This window comes from Oncorhynchus clarkii, unplaced genomic scaffold, assembly GCF_045791955.1.
Source record: "Oncorhynchus clarkii lewisi isolate Uvic-CL-2024 unplaced genomic scaffold, UVic_Ocla_1.0 unplaced_contig_4364_pilon_pilon, whole genome shotgun sequence".
Taxonomy (NCBI): Eukaryota; Metazoa; Chordata; class Actinopteri; order Salmoniformes; family Salmonidae; genus Oncorhynchus; species Oncorhynchus clarkii.
The window spans coordinates 2,860-20,804 of record NW_027261090.1 but is presented as its reverse complement, the minus strand read 5'-3'; the positions used below and the strand labels follow the sequence as shown (position 1 = coordinate 20,804).

The 17,945-nt window shown below is 45.1% G+C and overlaps 1 protein-coding gene across 1 annotated transcript in view; it reads left to right on the top strand.

Annotated features, from left to right (window-relative positions):
* The window catches only part of LOC139404712 (gamma-aminobutyric acid receptor subunit alpha-5-like), a 66,215-nt gene extending 50,284 nt beyond the window's left edge, over nt 1-15,931 (top strand). Inside the window, exons 7-9 of the mRNA XM_071147344.1 lie at nt 10,375-10,527; nt 11,824-12,032; nt 15,632-15,931. Of these exons, the coding sequence (XP_071003445.1) occupies nt 10,375-10,527; nt 11,824-12,032; nt 15,632-15,931 (662 nt within the window). The remainder of the gene's footprint in view (nt 1-10,374; nt 10,528-11,823; nt 12,033-15,631) is intronic.
* Nucleotides 15,932-17,945: the final 2,014 nt, after the last annotated feature.

The window sequence follows — 17,945 nt, the reverse complement described above, 5'->3', positions numbered from 1 at the left end:
TACTGATCCTAACAACTACTGTCATGGACATACCGATCCTAACAACTACTGTCATGAACATACTGATCCTAACAACTACTGTCATGGACATACCGATCCTAACAACTACTGTCACGGACATACTGATCCTAACAACTACTGTCATGGAGATACCGATCCTAACAACTAGTGTCATGGAGATACCGATCCTAACAACTACTGTTATGGACATACCGATCCTAACAACTACTGTCACGGACATACTGATCCTAACAACTACTGTCATGGAGATACCGATCCTAACAACTACTGTCATGGAGATACCGATCCTAACAACTACTGTTATGGACATACCGATCCTAACAACTACTGTTATGGAGATACCGATCCTAACAACTACTGTCACTGCCATACTGATCCTAACAACTACTGTCATGGAGATACCGATCCTAACAACTACTGTTATGGACATACCGATCCTAACAACTACTGTCATGGAGATACCGATCCTAACAACTACTGTTATGGACATACCGATCCTAACAACTACTGTTATGGAGATACCGATCCTAACAACTACTGTCACGGACATACTGATCCTAACAACTACTGTCATGGAGATACCGATCCTAACAACTACTGTCATGGAGATACCGATCCTAACAACTACTGTTATGGACATACCGATCCTAACAACTACTGTCACTGACATACTGATCCTAACAACTACTGTTATGGACATACTGATCCTAACAACTACTGTTATGGAGATACTGATCCTAACAACTACTGTCATGGAGATACCGATCCTAACAACTACTGTCATGGAGATACCGATCCTAACAACTACTGTCATGGACATACTGATCCTAACAACTACTGTCACTGACATACTGATCCTAACAACTACTGTCATGGACATACCGATCCTAACAACTACTGTCATGGACATACCGATCCTAACAACTACTGTCATGGAGATACCGATCCTAACAACTACTGTCACTGCCATACTGATCCTAACAACTACTGTCATGGAGATACCGATCCTAACAACTACTGTCATGGACATACTGATCCTAACAACTACTGTCACTGCCATACTGATCCTAACAACTACTGTCACTGCCATACCGATCCTAACAACTACTGTCATGGACATACCGATCCTAACAACTACTGTCATGGACATACCGATCCTAACAACTACTGTCACGGACATACTGATCCTAACAACTACTGTCATGGAGATACCGATCCTAACAACTACTGTCATGGAGATACCGATCCTAACAACTACTGTCCTGGACATACCGATCCTAACAACTACTGTCATGGACATACCGATCCTAACAACTACTGTCACTGCCATACTGATCCTAACAACTACTGTCATGGAGATACCGATCCTAACAACTACTGTCATGGACATACCGATCCTAACAACTACTGTCATGAACATACTGATCCTAACAACTACTGTCATGGAGATACCGATCCTAACAACTACTGTCATGGACATACCGATCCTAACAACTACTGTCATGGACATACCGATCCTAACAACTACTGTCATGGAGATACCGATCCTAACAACTACTGTCATGGAGATACCGATCCTAACAACTACTGTCATGCACATACTGATCCTAACAACTACTGTCATGGAGATACCGATCCTAACAACTACTGTCACTGCCATACTGATCCTAACAACTACTGTCATGGACATACCGATCCTAACAACTACTGTCATGAACATACTGATCCTAACAACTACTGTCATGGACATACCGATCCTAACAACTACTGTCACGGACATACTGATCCTAACAACTACTGTCATGGAGATACCGATCCTAACAACTAGTGTCATGGAGATACCGATCCTAACAACTACTGTTATGGACATACCGATCCTAACAACTACTGTTATGGACATACCGATCCTAACAACTACTGTCACTGCCATACTGATCCTAACAACTACTGTTATGGACATACCGATCCTAACAACTACTGTCATGGAGATACCGATCCTAACAACTACTGTTATGGACATACCGATCCTAACAACTACTGTTATGGAGATACCGATCCTAACAACTACTGTCACGGACATACTGATCCTAACAACTACTGTCATGGAGATACCGATCCTAACAACTACTGTCATGGAGATACCGATCCTAACAACTACTGTTATGGACATACCGATCCTAACAACTACTGTCACTGACATACTGATCCTAACAACTACTGTTATGGACATACTGATCCTAACAACTACTGTTATGGATGCATCACTTTGATGTGGAACTTTACATTAGGGCCGTAACTTTAACCTTGTCTGCCATGCATGGTGCCTTTTTAAACGTTTAACCTTGTCTGCCATGCATGGTGCCTTTTTAAACGTTTAACCTTGTCTGCCATGCATGGTGCCTTTTTAAACGTTTAACCTTGTCTGCCATGCATGGTGCCTTTTTAAACGTTTAACCTTGTCTGCCATGCATGGTGCCTTTTTAAACGTTTAACCTTGTCTGCCATGCATGGTGCCTTTTTAAACGTTTAACCTTGTCTGCCATGCATTGTGCCTTTTTAAACGTTTAACCTTGTCTGCCATGCATGATGCCTTTTTAAACGTTTAACCTTGTCTGCCATGCACGGTGCCTTTTTAAACGTTTAACCTTGTCTGCCATGCATGATGCCTTTTTAAACGTTTAACCTTGTCTGCCATGCATGATGCCTTTTTAAACGTTTAACCTTGTCTGCCATGCATGATGCCTTTTTAAACGTTTAACCTTGTCTGACATGCATGGTGCCTTTTTAAACGTTTAACCTTGTCTGCCATGCATGATGCCTTTTTAAACGTTTAACCTTGTCTGCCATGCATGGTGCCTTTTTAAACGTTTAACCTTGTCTGCCATGCATGGTGCCTTTTTAAACGTTTAACCTTGTCTGCCATGCATGGTGCCTTTTTAAACGTTTAACCTTGTCTGCCATGCATGATGCCTTTTTAAACGTTTAACCTTGTCTGCCATGCATGATGCCTTTTTAAACGTTTAACCTTGTCTGCCATGCATGATGCCTTTTTAAACGTTTAACCTTGTCTGCCATGCATGGTGCCTTTTTAAACGTTTAACCTTGTCTGCCATGCATGATGCCTTTTTAAACGTTTAACCTTGTCTGCCATGCATGGTGCCTTTTTAAACGTTTAACCTTGTCTGCCATGCATGATGCCTTTTTAAACGTTTAACCTTGTCTGCCATGCATGATGCCTTTTTAAACGTTTAACCTTGTCTAACATGCATGGTGCCTTTTTAAACGTTTAACCTTGTCTGCCATGCATGGTGCCTTTTTAAACGTTTAACCTTGTCTGCCATGCATGGTGCCTTTTTAAACGTTTCACCTTGTCTGCCATGCATGATGCCTTTTTAAACGTTTAACCTTGTCTGCCATGCATGATGCCTTTTTAAACGTTTAACCTTGTCTGCCATGCATGGTTCCTTTTTAAACGTTTAACCTTGTCTGCCATGCATGATGCCTTTTTAAACGTTTAACCTTGTCTGCCATGCATGGTGCCTTTTTAAACGTTTAACCTTGTCTGCCATGCATGATGCCTTTTTAAACGTTTAACCTTGTCTGCCATGCATGGTGCCTTTTTAAACACAATCATCTAGAAAGCCCACACAGAGTTGCTCCGTCCTGAGCTCATATCTCCTACCATAGAATACTGTATGCTGCTTCTGCAGGTGAGGATGTGGTTGTCTCTGACTTCAGGTTATTAAGAAGAACATATCTTGATTGAGACACAAGCTGTCAGATACATGTCACAAATATCTGCTTGAAACCCTCTTTACCGAGTCAAGAATAGCTCAGCGAAGTGCTCACAGCCAGAGCCGGCACTCATCAAGCCATGGACGCCAAAATGACAAGCAGAAGTGATCATAGAACATATTTTACAAATCCTAAAATTAAAAAAGGAACACAACTTAGACAGGAAATTATAAATTGTGGAAAATGTCAAAGACAGTCAGTGCTTCTTCTGTGTAAAGACAGACACTCCAACATCCAGACAGACACTACAACATCCAGACAGACACTCCAACATCCAGACAGACACTCCAACATCCAGACAGACACTCCAACATCCAGACAGACACTCCAACATCCAGACAGACACTCCGACATCCAGACAGACACTCCGACATCCAGACAGACACTCCGACATCCAGACAGACACTCCGACATCCAGACAGACACTCCAACATCCAGACAGACACTCCGACATCCAGACAGACACTACAACATCCAGACAGACACTGCGACATCCAGACAGACACTGCGACATCCAGACAGACACTGCGACATCCAGACAGACACTCCAACATCCAGACAGACACTGCGACATCCAGACAGACACTCCAACATCCAGACAGACACTACAACATCCAGACAGACACTCCGACATCCAGACAGACACTACAACATCCAGACAGACACTCCGACATCCAGACAGACACTACAACATCCAGACAGACACTCCGACATCCAGACAGACACTCCAACATCCAGACAGACACTGCGACATCCAGACAGATGCTCCAACATCCAGACAGACACTACAACATCCAGACAGACACTCCGACATCCAGACAAACTGTTCGATTTCTCCAATAAAGTAAACTCCTTAATATACTTCCTGCTTAGTGTTGACAGTTACTTTGTTTCAAAAGCCTGATAACTATAAAACTTAATTGATGTCATTGTCATGACAATGAGTGAGAAAGAGTTGGCATGATAGCACAGATTGGCCCTCAGGCTATACAAATGACAATGCCATATTGTAGGACCGTAAATGACATAACAAATAGCACCACACTGTAGTGGTACTCACCTTACTATAGTGGTACTCACCGTACCGCAGTGGTACTCACCTTACTATAGTGGTACTCACCGTACTGTAATGGTACTCACCGTACCGCAGTGGTACTCACCGTACTGTAATGGTACTCACCGTACCGCAGTGGTACTCACCGTACCGCAGTGGTACTCACCGTACCGCAGTGGTACTCACCGTACCGCAGTGGTACTCACCGTACCGCACTGGTACTCACCGTACCGCAGTGGTACTTACCGTACCGTAGTGGTACTCACCGTACCGCAGTGGTACTCACCGTACCGCAGTGGTACTCACCATACCGTAGTGGTACTCACCGTACCGCAGTGGTACTCACCATACCGTAGTGGTACTCACCGTACCGCAGTGGTACTCACCATACTGTAGTGGTACTCACCGTACCGCAGTGGTACTCACCATACCGTAGTGGTACTCACCATACTGTAGTGGTACTCACCATACTGTAGTGGTACTCACCATACTGTAATGGTACTGACCAGTTGACCAGCATGACAGCATTATTATCAGCTTTGAAGGGCAGTTCCCCGTAGACACCCCAGTTCCCGTAGACACCCCAGTTCCCGTAGACACCCCAGTTCCCGTAGACACCCCAGTTCCCCGTAGACACAACAGTTCCCCGTAGACACCCCAGTTCCCGTAGACACCCCAGTTTCCCGTAGACACTCCAGTTCCCCCTAGACACCCAAATTCCCCCTAGACACCCCAGTTCCCCGTAGACACCCCAGTTCCCCGTAGACACCCCAGTTCCCCGTAGACACCCCAGTTCCCCCTAGACACCCCAGTTCCCCCTAGACACCCCAGTTCCCCGTAGACACCCCAGTTCCCCGTAGACACCCCAGTTCCCCGTAGACACCCCAGTTCCCCGTAGACACCCCAGTTCCCCGTAGACACCCCCGTTTCCCGTAGACACCCCAGTTCCCCCTAGACACCCCAGTTCCCCGTAGACACCCCAGAAGCACTGGAGTAAAATCCACCAGCACCTCATCTTCATTTCTCTATCTCAGATTTCCTCTATCATCCAGCTCCTCCTCAGCGGTGTCCCTCCTTAATCTTAGTCAATCTGAGCGGAGTCCTCTCTGGGCGGGTATCCTCTCAGTTCTCCTGAGTGGGGTCTAACCTAATCCTGGGCTGGCCATCTCTCTTCAGTGCAGAGCTCCTGAGCACCAGTCATAGAGACCTGGTCAGGAGATACACTACATGACCAAAAGTATGTGGACACCTGGTCGTCGAACATCAAACATGCTTGTAGTCACAGCTGATCTCTGGGTCAATCCATCTGGGCTCCTGCTGCTCTTGGTGAACCAAGATTTTTTTTGTTGCTGTCGGGAACAGCACTAGTAAAAATGCATGAAATTAGCTTTAAAAATTCTGAGGGAGTATCCCCTGCAAGGTTATGCACCTTTCTCTCCTCTCTCTCTCTCTCTCTCTCTCTCTCTGTCTCTCTCTCTGTCTCTCTCTCTGTCTCTCTCTCTCTCTCTCTCTCTCTCTCTCTGTCTTTCTCTCCTCCCCCCCTCTCTCTCTCTCTCCCCTCTCTGTCTCTCTCTCTCTCTGTCTCTCTCTCTCTCTGTCTCTCTCTCTGTCTCTCTCTGTCTCTCTCTCTGTCTCGCTCTCTCTCTCTGTCTCTCTCTCTCTCTCTCTCTCTCTGTCTCTCTCTCTCTCTGTCTCTCTCTGTCTCTGTCTCTCTCTCTCTCTCTCTCTCTCTCTCTCTCTGTCTCTCTCTCTCTCTCTCTGTCTCTCTCTCTCTCTCTCTCCCCCCTCTCTTGCTCTCTCTCTCCTGCAGCCTGTCCTTTGTCCTCTGTCTCTCCTGCAGCCTGTTCTCTGTCCTCTGTCTCTCCTGCAGCCTGTCCTCTGTCCTCTTTCTCTCCTGCAGCCTGTCCTCTGTTCTCTGTCTCTCCTGCAGCTCCTCTCTTAGTGTGGTCAGATCGTTATTACTGTTCTACCTGTCTTTTTGGAGCTCTCTCACCTCCTTTGTTAGATCAGCCAGCTCTCTCTTGAGTCCGTCTCTCTCTTGCTGAACCTCTTTCAGCTGTGTTGCAAGGCTGCTGTCCTGCTCTGTCCTTACCTTGGTTAGGAGCTCCTCTAAGGTGTGGATGTCTGGTTGATGTTTACACCTTGGTTAGGAGCTCCTCTAAGGTGTGCATGTCTGGTTGATGTTTACACCTTGGTTAGTAGCTCCTCTAAGGTGTGGTTGTCTGGTTGCTGTTTGCTCACACTCTCCCTCAGCAGGACCACCTCCCCCTCCAGTTTGGTGAACTCATCCTTCATGGCAGCCATGGTGGTGAGGAGGACCTCCTCCAGTCTGGTGAACTCATCCCTCATGGCAGCCATGGTGGTGAGGAGGACCTCCTCCAGTCTGGTGAACTCATCCCTCATGGCAGCCATGGTGGTGAGGAGGACCTCCTCCAGTCTGGTGAACTCATCCCTCATGGCAGCCATGGTGGTGAGGAGGACCTCCTCCAGTCTGGTGAACTCATCCCTCATGGCAGCCATGGTGGTGAGGAGGACCTCCTCCAGTCTGGTGAACTCATCCCTCATGGCAGCCATGGTGGTGAGGAGGACCTCCTCCAGTCTGGTGAACTCATCCCTCATGGCAGCCATGGTGGTGAGGAGGACCTCCTCCAGTCTGGTGAACTCATCCCTCATGGCAGCCATGTTGGAGGACCTCCACAAGACAAACTCCACCAGCACCACCCTCACCCCTACTCTCCCCACCCAACCAGTTTGTCTGTCTGCTGCTGTTGCTAGCAAGCGCTAATTTAGTTCAAAAAACCAGCAAAAAGAGTGACAAATCCCCACACAAAATAACAGAAGATATGTTTAAAGTTAGAGAGAGAGAGAGAAGGACAGAGAGACCGTGCTCCTTTTTGGTTTACTCACTCAGTTTGGTCGTTTGATGTAGTCGTATTAACTCCCCTTGCTAGGTTTGTTCTAGCTTCCTCTCCCTCTCCCTCTCCCTCTCTCTCTCTCCCCTTCTCTCCCTCTCTCTCTCTCTCTCTCTCTCTCTCTCTCTCTCTCTCTCTCTCTCTCTCTCTGTCTCTCTCTCTCTCTCTCTCTCTCTCTCTCTCTCTCTCTCTCTCTGTCTCTCTCTCTCTCTCTCTCTCTCTGTCTCTCTCTCTCTCTCTCTCTCTCTCTCTCTCTCTCTCCCCCTCTCTGTCTCTCTCTCTCTCTCTCTCTCTCTCTCTCTCTCTCTCTCTCTCTCTCTCTCTATCTCTCTCTCTCTCTCTCTCTCTCTCTCTCTCTCTCTCTCTCTCTCTCTCTCTGTCTCTCTCTCTCTCTCTCTCTCTCTCCCCCTCTCTCTCTCTCCCCCCTCTATTGCTCTCTCTCTTTCTCTCCCCCCTCTCTCCCCACCCCTCTCTCTCTCCCCCCTATATTGCTCTCTCTCTCTCTCTCTCTCTCTCTCTCTCTCTCTCTCTCTCTCTCTCTCCCCCCGTCTCTTGCTCTCCCCCTCTCTCTCTCCCCTCTCTCTCTCTCTCTCTATCTCTCTCTCTCTCCCCTCTCTCTCTCTCTCTCTCTGTCTCCTCTCTCTCTCTATCTCTCTCTCTCTTTCTCCCCCCTCTCTTGCTCTCTCTCTCTCTCCCCTCTCTCTCCCTCCCCTCTCTCTCTCCCCCCTCTCTCTCTCTCTCTCTCTCTCTCTCTCTCTCTCTCTCTCTCTCTCTCTCTCTCTCTCTCTCTGTCTCTCTTCTCTCTCTCTCTCTCTCTCTCTCTCTCTCTCTCTCTCTCTCTCTCTCTCTCTCTCTCTCTCTCTCTCTCTCTCTCTCTCTCTCTCTCTCTCTCTCTCTCTCTCTCTCTCTCTCTCTCTCTCTCTCTCTCTCTCTCTCTCTCTCTCTCTCTCTCTCTCTATCTCTCTCTCTCTCTCTCTCTCTCTCTCTCTTCTATCTCTCTCTCACCTCTCTTTCTCTCTCTCTCTCCCCCTCTCTCTCCCCCCCTCTCTCTCTCTCTCTCTCCCCTCTCTCTCTCCCCCCCCTCTCTCTCTCTCTCTCCCCCCTTCTCTCTCTCTCCCCCCTCTCTTGCTCTCTCTCTCTGTCTCTCTTCTCTCTCTCCCTCTCTTCTCATTTAACATTACCTCATGCTGTCACTATCATTGATGATTTCATGTCACTTTTCTTCTCTGTAATCTCTCTTTACAATCAGTACACATGTTTACTTAATGACCTGCTCTTCTATCATTGCCAAACCGTGTCAATAACATTTTGGAAATCCCTGTTCCAGTGTATACTGTATTCCTGTGTGGTTTTGGGTGCCAATGTAAAGGAGTTAGCTTCGTAACCTCATTCCCCAACTCATTCTTTCAAATTGATACCTTTTCTATAGCGTAATTGGATAAGACATTGTTAAGCGAGTGGTCATGTGTGTTTCCGAGGCAGAGGATCCCTGGTTTGAGCCCAGTAAGGGACAAGGACTGAGATGGAAGCGTTTAAGCAAGCACCAGGTTCCACTCACGAAAAGGTTTCTAATTTAAAGGATCTTTTTCTGGTTAAATCAAAATGCTGTTACACCTAACTTTCTCCATTCTCCCTCCATAATCCCTCCATAATCCCTCTATTCTCCCTCCATAATCCCTCCATAATCCCTCCATTCTCCCTCCATTCTCCCTCCATTCTCCCTCCATAATCCATCCATTCCCCCTCATTCTCCCTCCATAATCCCTCCATAATCCCTCCATAATCCCTCCATTTTCCCTCCATAATCCCTCCATTCTCCCTCCATTCTCCCTCCATAATCCCTCCATTCTCCCTCCATTCTTGCTCCATAATCCCTCCATTCTCCCTCCATAATCCCTCCATTCTCCCTCCATTCTCCCTCCATAATCCAACCATAATCCCTCCATAATCCCTCCATAATTCCTCCATAATTCCTCCATAATTCCTCCATTCTCCCTCCATAATCCCTCCATTCTCACTCCATAATCCCTCCATAATTCCTCCATTCTCTCTCATTCTCTATCCATTCTCACTCTCCCTCCATTCTCCCTCCATTCTCCCTCCATTCTCTCTCCATTCTCACTCTCCCTCCATTCTCCCTGCATTCTCTCTCTCCCTCCATTCTCCCTCCATTCTATCTCTCCCTCCATTCTCCCTCCATTCTCTCTCCATTCTCACTCTCCCTCCATTCTCCCTCCATTCTCTCTCTCCCTCCATTCTCTCTCCATTCTCACTCTCCCTCCATTCTCCCTCCATACTTTTTCCATTCACCCTCAATTGTCTCTCTATTCTCCCTACATTCTCTCTCTCCCTCCATTCTCTCTCCATTATTTCTCTCCCTCCATTCTCCCTCCATACTTTTTCCATTCTCCCTCAATTGTCTCTCTATTCTCCCTCTATTCTCTCTCATTCTCTCTCCATTTTCCCTCTCCCTCCATTTTCCCTCCATATTCCCTACATTCTCTCTCCATTCTCTCTCCATTCTCCCTCTATTTCCCTCCATAATCCCCACATTCTCCCTCCCTCTGTCCGTCTGTCCGTCTGCCCCTGCAGGTCAGTACACAGTGATGATGTGTCACTTCTATCTGAAGAGGAAGATCGGCTATTTCGTCATCCAGACTTACATGCCCTGCTTCATGACCGTCATCCTCTCCCAGGTGTCCTTCTGGCTCAACCGCGAGTCTGTCCCCGCCAGGACTGTCTTCGGTCAGTAATGTGACAACAGAATTATATTGCATCTCTATGAGTCTGTCCCCGCCAGGACTGTCTTCGGCTTGTTAATGTGACAACAGAATTATATTGCATCTCTATGAGTCTGTCCCCGCCAGGATTGTCTTCGGTCAGTAATGTGACAACAAAATTATTTTGCATCTCTATGAGTCTGTACATGCCAAGACTGTCTTCGGTCAGTAATGTGACAACAAAATTATTTTGCATCTCTATGAGTCTGTACATGCCAGGACTGTCTTCGGTCAGTAATGTGACAGCAGAATTATATTGCATCTCTATGAGTCTGTAGATGCCAGGACTGTCTTTAGTCAGTAGCGTGACAGTTTTCTGAAGGCAAAAAAACGAAAGGAAATTCCCATGAGCACCACAATGCATTTTCCACCCAATGCGTTCTTCACCCAATGCTCTACTGAGGTTTTGTAGCGTACAGCTTTGACCTACTGCAGTAGTTATGTTGGTCTGTTGTACTACAATGTGTTGGCAGGTTTGTTAGGATTCAAACCTTCTCAAACAGCCTAATTCATAGTCTTAGTAGAGGTGCCCCAACACTAATGTGAGCTGTACCACACACAAGGTTTTTTAATTGCATTCTTCCCACCCCACACTAAGACATTACCCCATTCCGCTAACTTTTCAATCTTGTTTTTATCATATGCTTTGCTTTTGTACTGACAGCACTATCAGGCTTGATTGATTGAGCTGTTTCGTGTTATGTATTTCCTTAAACCATTATTTTAATAAGGCATGTCCGGGCTGCATCACCACCGGCCGCGATGTGGAGTCCCACAGGGCGGCGCACCAGCGTCGTCCGGGTTTGGCCGGTGTAGGCCGTCATTGTAAATAAGAATTTGTTCTTAACTGACTTGCCTAGTTAAATAAAGGTTAAATAAACATGAAATAATAATAATTTTAAAAAATTATATAATTTTTAAATAGAATTGTTTTCATTTTTCATAACATATTTTCTTGGTCAGTAGGTACCCAGCATATCTGTTTCTATTTGTCTGTTTCTTCCTGTTTCTCTCTCTATTTGTCTGTTTCTTCCTGTTTCTCTCTCTATTTGTCTGTTTCTTCCTGTTTCTCTCTCTATTTGCCTGTTTCTCTCTGTTTCTCTAAGTGTCTCCATCTCTCTGCGTTGCATACGCCACCTTGGGCCAGAGAGTTACGGAAACAATGGGAAAAGATCTCCTCGTGGACAGAGAAAATGCCTGAAACCAGCCTTGGTTTGTCCTTCTCTCCATTATGTTTCTCCTTCCTCATCTCTCTTCATAGGTGTGACCACCGTGCTGACCATGACCACTCTTAGCATCAGTGCCCGTAACTCTCTGCCCAAGGTGGCGTATGCCACAGCCATGGACTGGTTCATAGCAGTCTGTTATGCCTTCGTCTTCTCTGCTCTTATCGAGTTCGCTACCGTCAACTACTTTACCAAGAGGAGCTGGGCCTGGGATGGGAAGAAAGCCATGGAGGATACGCGTAAGGTGTGTGTGTATTTGTAGGTGGGTGGATAGGTGTGTGTGTGTGTGTGGGTGTGTTTATGTTTGTGTGTGTTGTGGGTGTGTTTATGTTTGTGTGTGTTGTAGGTGTGCTTATGTTTGTGTGTGAGTGTATTGTGAGTGTGTTATGGGTGTGATGGATGTGTTTATGTGTGTGTGTCTCTGTGTGTGTGTGTGTGTGTGTGTGTGTGTGTGTGTGTGTGTGTGTGTGTGTGTGTGTGTGTGTGTGTGTGTGTGTGTGTGTGTGTGAGTCAATAGGTACACAGCTCAACCTGCCAGGGTCCAGACTCTGCCAGTCTCCAGGCTCTGCCAGGGTCCAGGCTCTGCCAATCCCCAGGCTCTGGCAGGGTCCAGGCTCTGCAAGGGTCCAGGCTCTGCCAGGGTCTAGGCTCTGCCAGTCTCCAGGCTCTGCCAGGGTCTAGGCTCTGCCAGTCTCAAGGCTCTGCCAGGGTCCAGGCTCTGCCAATCTCCAGGCTCTGCCAATCTCCAGGCTCTGCCAGGGTCCAGGGTCTGCCAGTCTCCAGGCTCTGCCAGGGTCCAGGCTCTGCCAGTCTCCAAGCTCTGCCAGTCTCCAAGCTCTGCCAGCCTCCAGGCTCTGCGTGGATCCAGGCTATGCCAGCTTCCAGGCTCTGCCAGCCTCCAGGCACTGAGGCAGTCCACTATCTCCTGCTAGCATTTATCCTCCCCTAGCTACTGGCCTTGTCTGTGGGCTGGGCATGCATCTGTTTGTCTGTGGGCTGGGCATGCATCCGTTTGTGTGTGGGTTGGGCATGCATCGATTGTCTGTGGGTTGGGCATGCATCGATTGTCTGTGGGCTGGGCATGCATCGATTGTCTGTGGGCTGGGTATGCATCGATTGTCTGTGGGCTGGGCATGCATCGATTGTCTGTGGGTTGGGCATGTATCGATTGTCTGTGGGTTGGGCATGCATCGATTGTGTGTGGACTGGGCATGCATCGATTGTGTGTGGGTTGGGCATGCATCCGTTTGTGTGTGGGCTGGGATTGCTCTGTTTGTGTGTGGGCTGGGATTGCTCTGTTTGTGTGTGGGCTGGGATTGCTCTGTTTGTGTGTGGGCTGGGATTGCTCTGTTTGTGTGTGGGCTGGGATTGCTCTGTTTGTGTGTGGGCTGGGATTGCTCTGTTTGTGTGTGGGCTGGGATTGCTCTGTTTGTGTGTGGGCTGGGATTGCTCTGTTTGTGTGTTGGTTGATTTCTTCCGTGAAATAAAAAATTGTCGATCTTTGGATAGCTGGATTGTTTATTCATGTATGATCAGAAGACTTTTGATACCTTAACTAGTTACACTGTTATATTGATACCTTAACTAGTTACACTGTTATATTGATACCTTAACTAGTTACACTGTTATATTGATACCTTAACTAGTTACACTGTACTATTGATACACTGTACTATTGATACCTTAACTAGTTAAACTGTACTATTGATACACTGTACTATTGATATCTTAACTAGTTAAACTGTACTATTGATACACTGTACTATTGATACCTTAACTAGTTAAACTGTACTATTGATACACTGTACTATTGATACCTTAACTAGTTACACTGTTATATTGATACCTTAACTAGTTACACTGTTATATTGATACCTTAACTAGTTACACTGTTATATTGATACCTTAACTAGTTAAACTGTACTATTGATACACTGTACTATTGATACCTTAACTAGTTAAACTGTACTATTGATACACTGTACTATTGATACCTTAACTAGTTAAACTGTACTATTGATACCTTAACTAGTTAAACTGTACTATTGATACCTTAACTAGTTAAACTATTGTATTGATACCTTAACTAGTTAAACTGTAGTATTGATACCTTAACTAGTTAAACTGTACTATTGATACACTGTACTATTGATACCTTAACTAGTTAAACTGTACTATTGATACACTGTACTATTGATACCTTAACTAGTTAAACTATTGTATTGATACCTTAACTAGTTAAACTGTAGTATTGATACCTTAACTAGTTAAACTGTACTATTGATACACTGTACTATTGATACCTTAACTAGTTAAACTATTGTATTGATACCTTAACTAGTTAAACTGTAGTATTGATACCTTAACTAGTTAAACTGTACTATTGATACCGTAACTAGTTAAACTGTACTATTGATACCTTAACTAGTTACACTGTACTATTGATACACTGTACTATTGATACCTTAACTAGTTAAACTGTACTATTGATACACTGTACTATTGATACCTTAACTAGTTAAACTGTACTATTGATACCTTAACTAGTTAAACTATTGTATTGATACCTTAACTAGTTAAACTGTAGTATTGATACCTTAACTAGTTAAACTGTACAATTGATACACTGAACTATTGATACCTTAACTCAAGAATGTCTGAAAATATCGATGTCATAGCAGTCACTAATTAATTAATTCCCTCGTCAGTCTCATTCTGAACGTTGCATAATTCGTAAATCTGCACAAACCCCGGTCTCAGTAATCACTCCATACCACACACGTTGAGTTGATTATTTATTTACTAACAAGCTAAATGATAACATAAGATACACATACACACATAGTCTAGGACTAGGTTATTGGTTAGAACTTAATACAATGACAACAGGTCCATAGTGGACCGACACAATATGACACGTGTTACACAAGATGGAGATTTAAAGAGAGAGAGAAAAGCAACACTTGAATATATTTGTAAACTACGCTTAGTTTAGCCCTAACACCTTGCCCCGAACTGCCTCTCTTATGGATAAGAAGTATTATAATACCTGTTGAAAGTCTCTTTTGGGTATCTCTGTTGGGTATCTCTTTTGGGTATCTCTGTTGGGTATCTCTGTTGGGTATCTGCGGTACACACGGTACACACAGACCTTCCAGTCCATGTAATGCATGTTACAGTTCTATGGTCGACTCTCCATACGGTACACACAGACCTTCCAGTCCATGTAATGCATGTTACAGTTCTATGGTCGACTCTCCATACGGTACACACAGACCTTCCAGTCCATGTAATGCATGTTACAGTTCTATGGTCGACTCTCCATACGGTACACACCGACCTTCCAGTCCATGTAATGCATGTTACAGTTCTATGGTCGACTCTCCATACGGTACACACAGACCTTCCAGTCCCAAACACTAAAGGAAAAAGGATTAGTCTGCTGCCCTAAAATTTACGGTGGGCGTGAGGTGTCATAACCCCCCCACTCTGCGGGAGGTAGAGATATCTCTGTAGAGCTGATCCTCACAGGCCCGTCATGACACTATTGATACCTTTACTAGTTATGCTGTACTACTATTGATACTATTGATGCCCTGATTTTGTTTACAGCCAATCATCCTTTAATACATGGCTTCCATCGTTTTCACTGAAGCCCCAACGTCAGTCTAGAATGTCTATTATTTTCTTTCATACCACTGTTGCTATAGTACTCAGCATACTGAGGGAAAGTTGTGTTCAGAGTCAAGATGTTTCCTCATTTAAATAGGATTCAATGTTATCAATGTGAATTTAGAATGAAATACTGAAAAAATGTTTTCCTTTCGTCCTTCTCCTGACCAGAAAAACCCTACGGCTCTGTCCAAGAAACCTAACAACACCTGTTCAGCTGGGGTCAGCTACACTCCCAACCTGACTAAGGACAATGCCATCTCCACCATCTCCAACAGCGCAGACATCCAGCTGAAACTGGCTGAGGTCAAGACCCCGGACCCCAAAAAGACTTACAACAGCGTCAGCAAGATCGACAAGATGTCCCGTATAGTGTTTCCTGTTCTGTTTGGGACATTCAACCTGGTTTACTGGGCTACGTACCTCAACAGGGAACCAGTGATCAAAGGAGCTGTGAACCCCTATACATAGAAGGAGAAGGCCAGGGAAGTGGCCTTAAACGCCCCCTGTTGCCTATGGAGTGCATTACTTTTGATCAGGGAACATGACGTTAGGGTTAGGGTTAGGTTTAGAGTTAAGGTTAGGGTTAAGGTTAGGGTTAGAGTTAAGGTTAGGGTTAGGTTTAGAGTTAAGGTTAGGGTTAGAGTTAAGGTTAAGGTTAGGGTTAGGTAGGGGCTCTGGTCAAAAGTAGGGCATTTTATTATATTTCTGGAATTTGTGACAGAGGCTCCTGTTTCACCCCATTACACTATACCACTACACTAAACCACTACACTACACCACTACACTATACCACTACACTACACCACTACACGATACCTCAACACTCTACCACTACACCACTACACTACACCACTACCACAACACTCTACCACTACACCACTACCCTACTACAGCACTACACCATACCACTATACCACTACAGCACTACACCACTACGCCACTACACTACTACACCACTACACCATACCACTACACCACTACACTACTATACCACTCCACTACACCACTACACTATACCACTACACTATACCACTATACCATAGCACTACACCACTATACCACTATACCACTATACCATAGCACTACACCACTACACCACTACACTATACCACTATACCAATATACCACTACACCATACCACTACACCATACCACTCCACTACACCACTACACCATACCACTACAATACACCACTACACTACACCACTACACTATACCACTACACTATACCACTACACCATACCACTACACTATACCGCTATACCATATACTACACCATTATACCACTATACCATTATACCACTACACCGCTACACTATACCACTATACCAATATACCACTACACCATACCACTACACTACACCACTACACCATACCACTACACTCTACCACTACACTATACCACTACACCACTACACTACACCATACCACTACACTACACCACTACACTATACCACTACACTATACCACTATACCATAGCACTACACCACTACACCACTACACTATACCACTACACCACTACACTATACCACTACACCACTACACTATACCACTACACTACACCACTATACTAGACCACTGCACTATACCACTACACTACTCCACTACACTATACCACTACACTATACCACTACACTATACCACTACACTATACCACTACACCACTACACTACACCACTACAATACTACACTACACCAATACACTATAACACTACACTATACCAGTACACCACTACACTACTACACAATACTACTACACTACACCACTACACTACACCACTACACTATACACTACACTATACCACTACACTACACTACACCACTACACTATACCACTACACTACACCACAACACTACACCACTATACTATACCACTACACCACTACACTACACCACTACATAATACCACTGCACTACCACACTATACCACTACACTACACCACTATACTACTACACTACACTACTACACTACACTATTACACTATACCAGTAAACCACTACACTACACTACTACACAACACTACTACACTAAACCACTACACTACACCACTATACTATACCACTACACTATACCACTACACCATACCACTACACTACTACACTACACTACTACACTACACTACTACACTACACTACTACACTACACCACTACACTACACCACTACACTATACCACTACACTCTACCACTACACTACACCACTACACTACACTACTACACAACACTACTACACTAAACCACTACACTACACCACTATACTATACCACTACACTATACCACTACACCATACCACTAAACCACTACACTACACTACACTACTACACTACACCACTACACTACACCACTAGACTATACCACTACACTCTACCACTACACTATACCACTATACCACTACACTATACCAGTAAACCACTACACTCTACCACTACACTATACCACTACACTAGTCCACTACACTAAACCACTACAGACATACTGTTGCA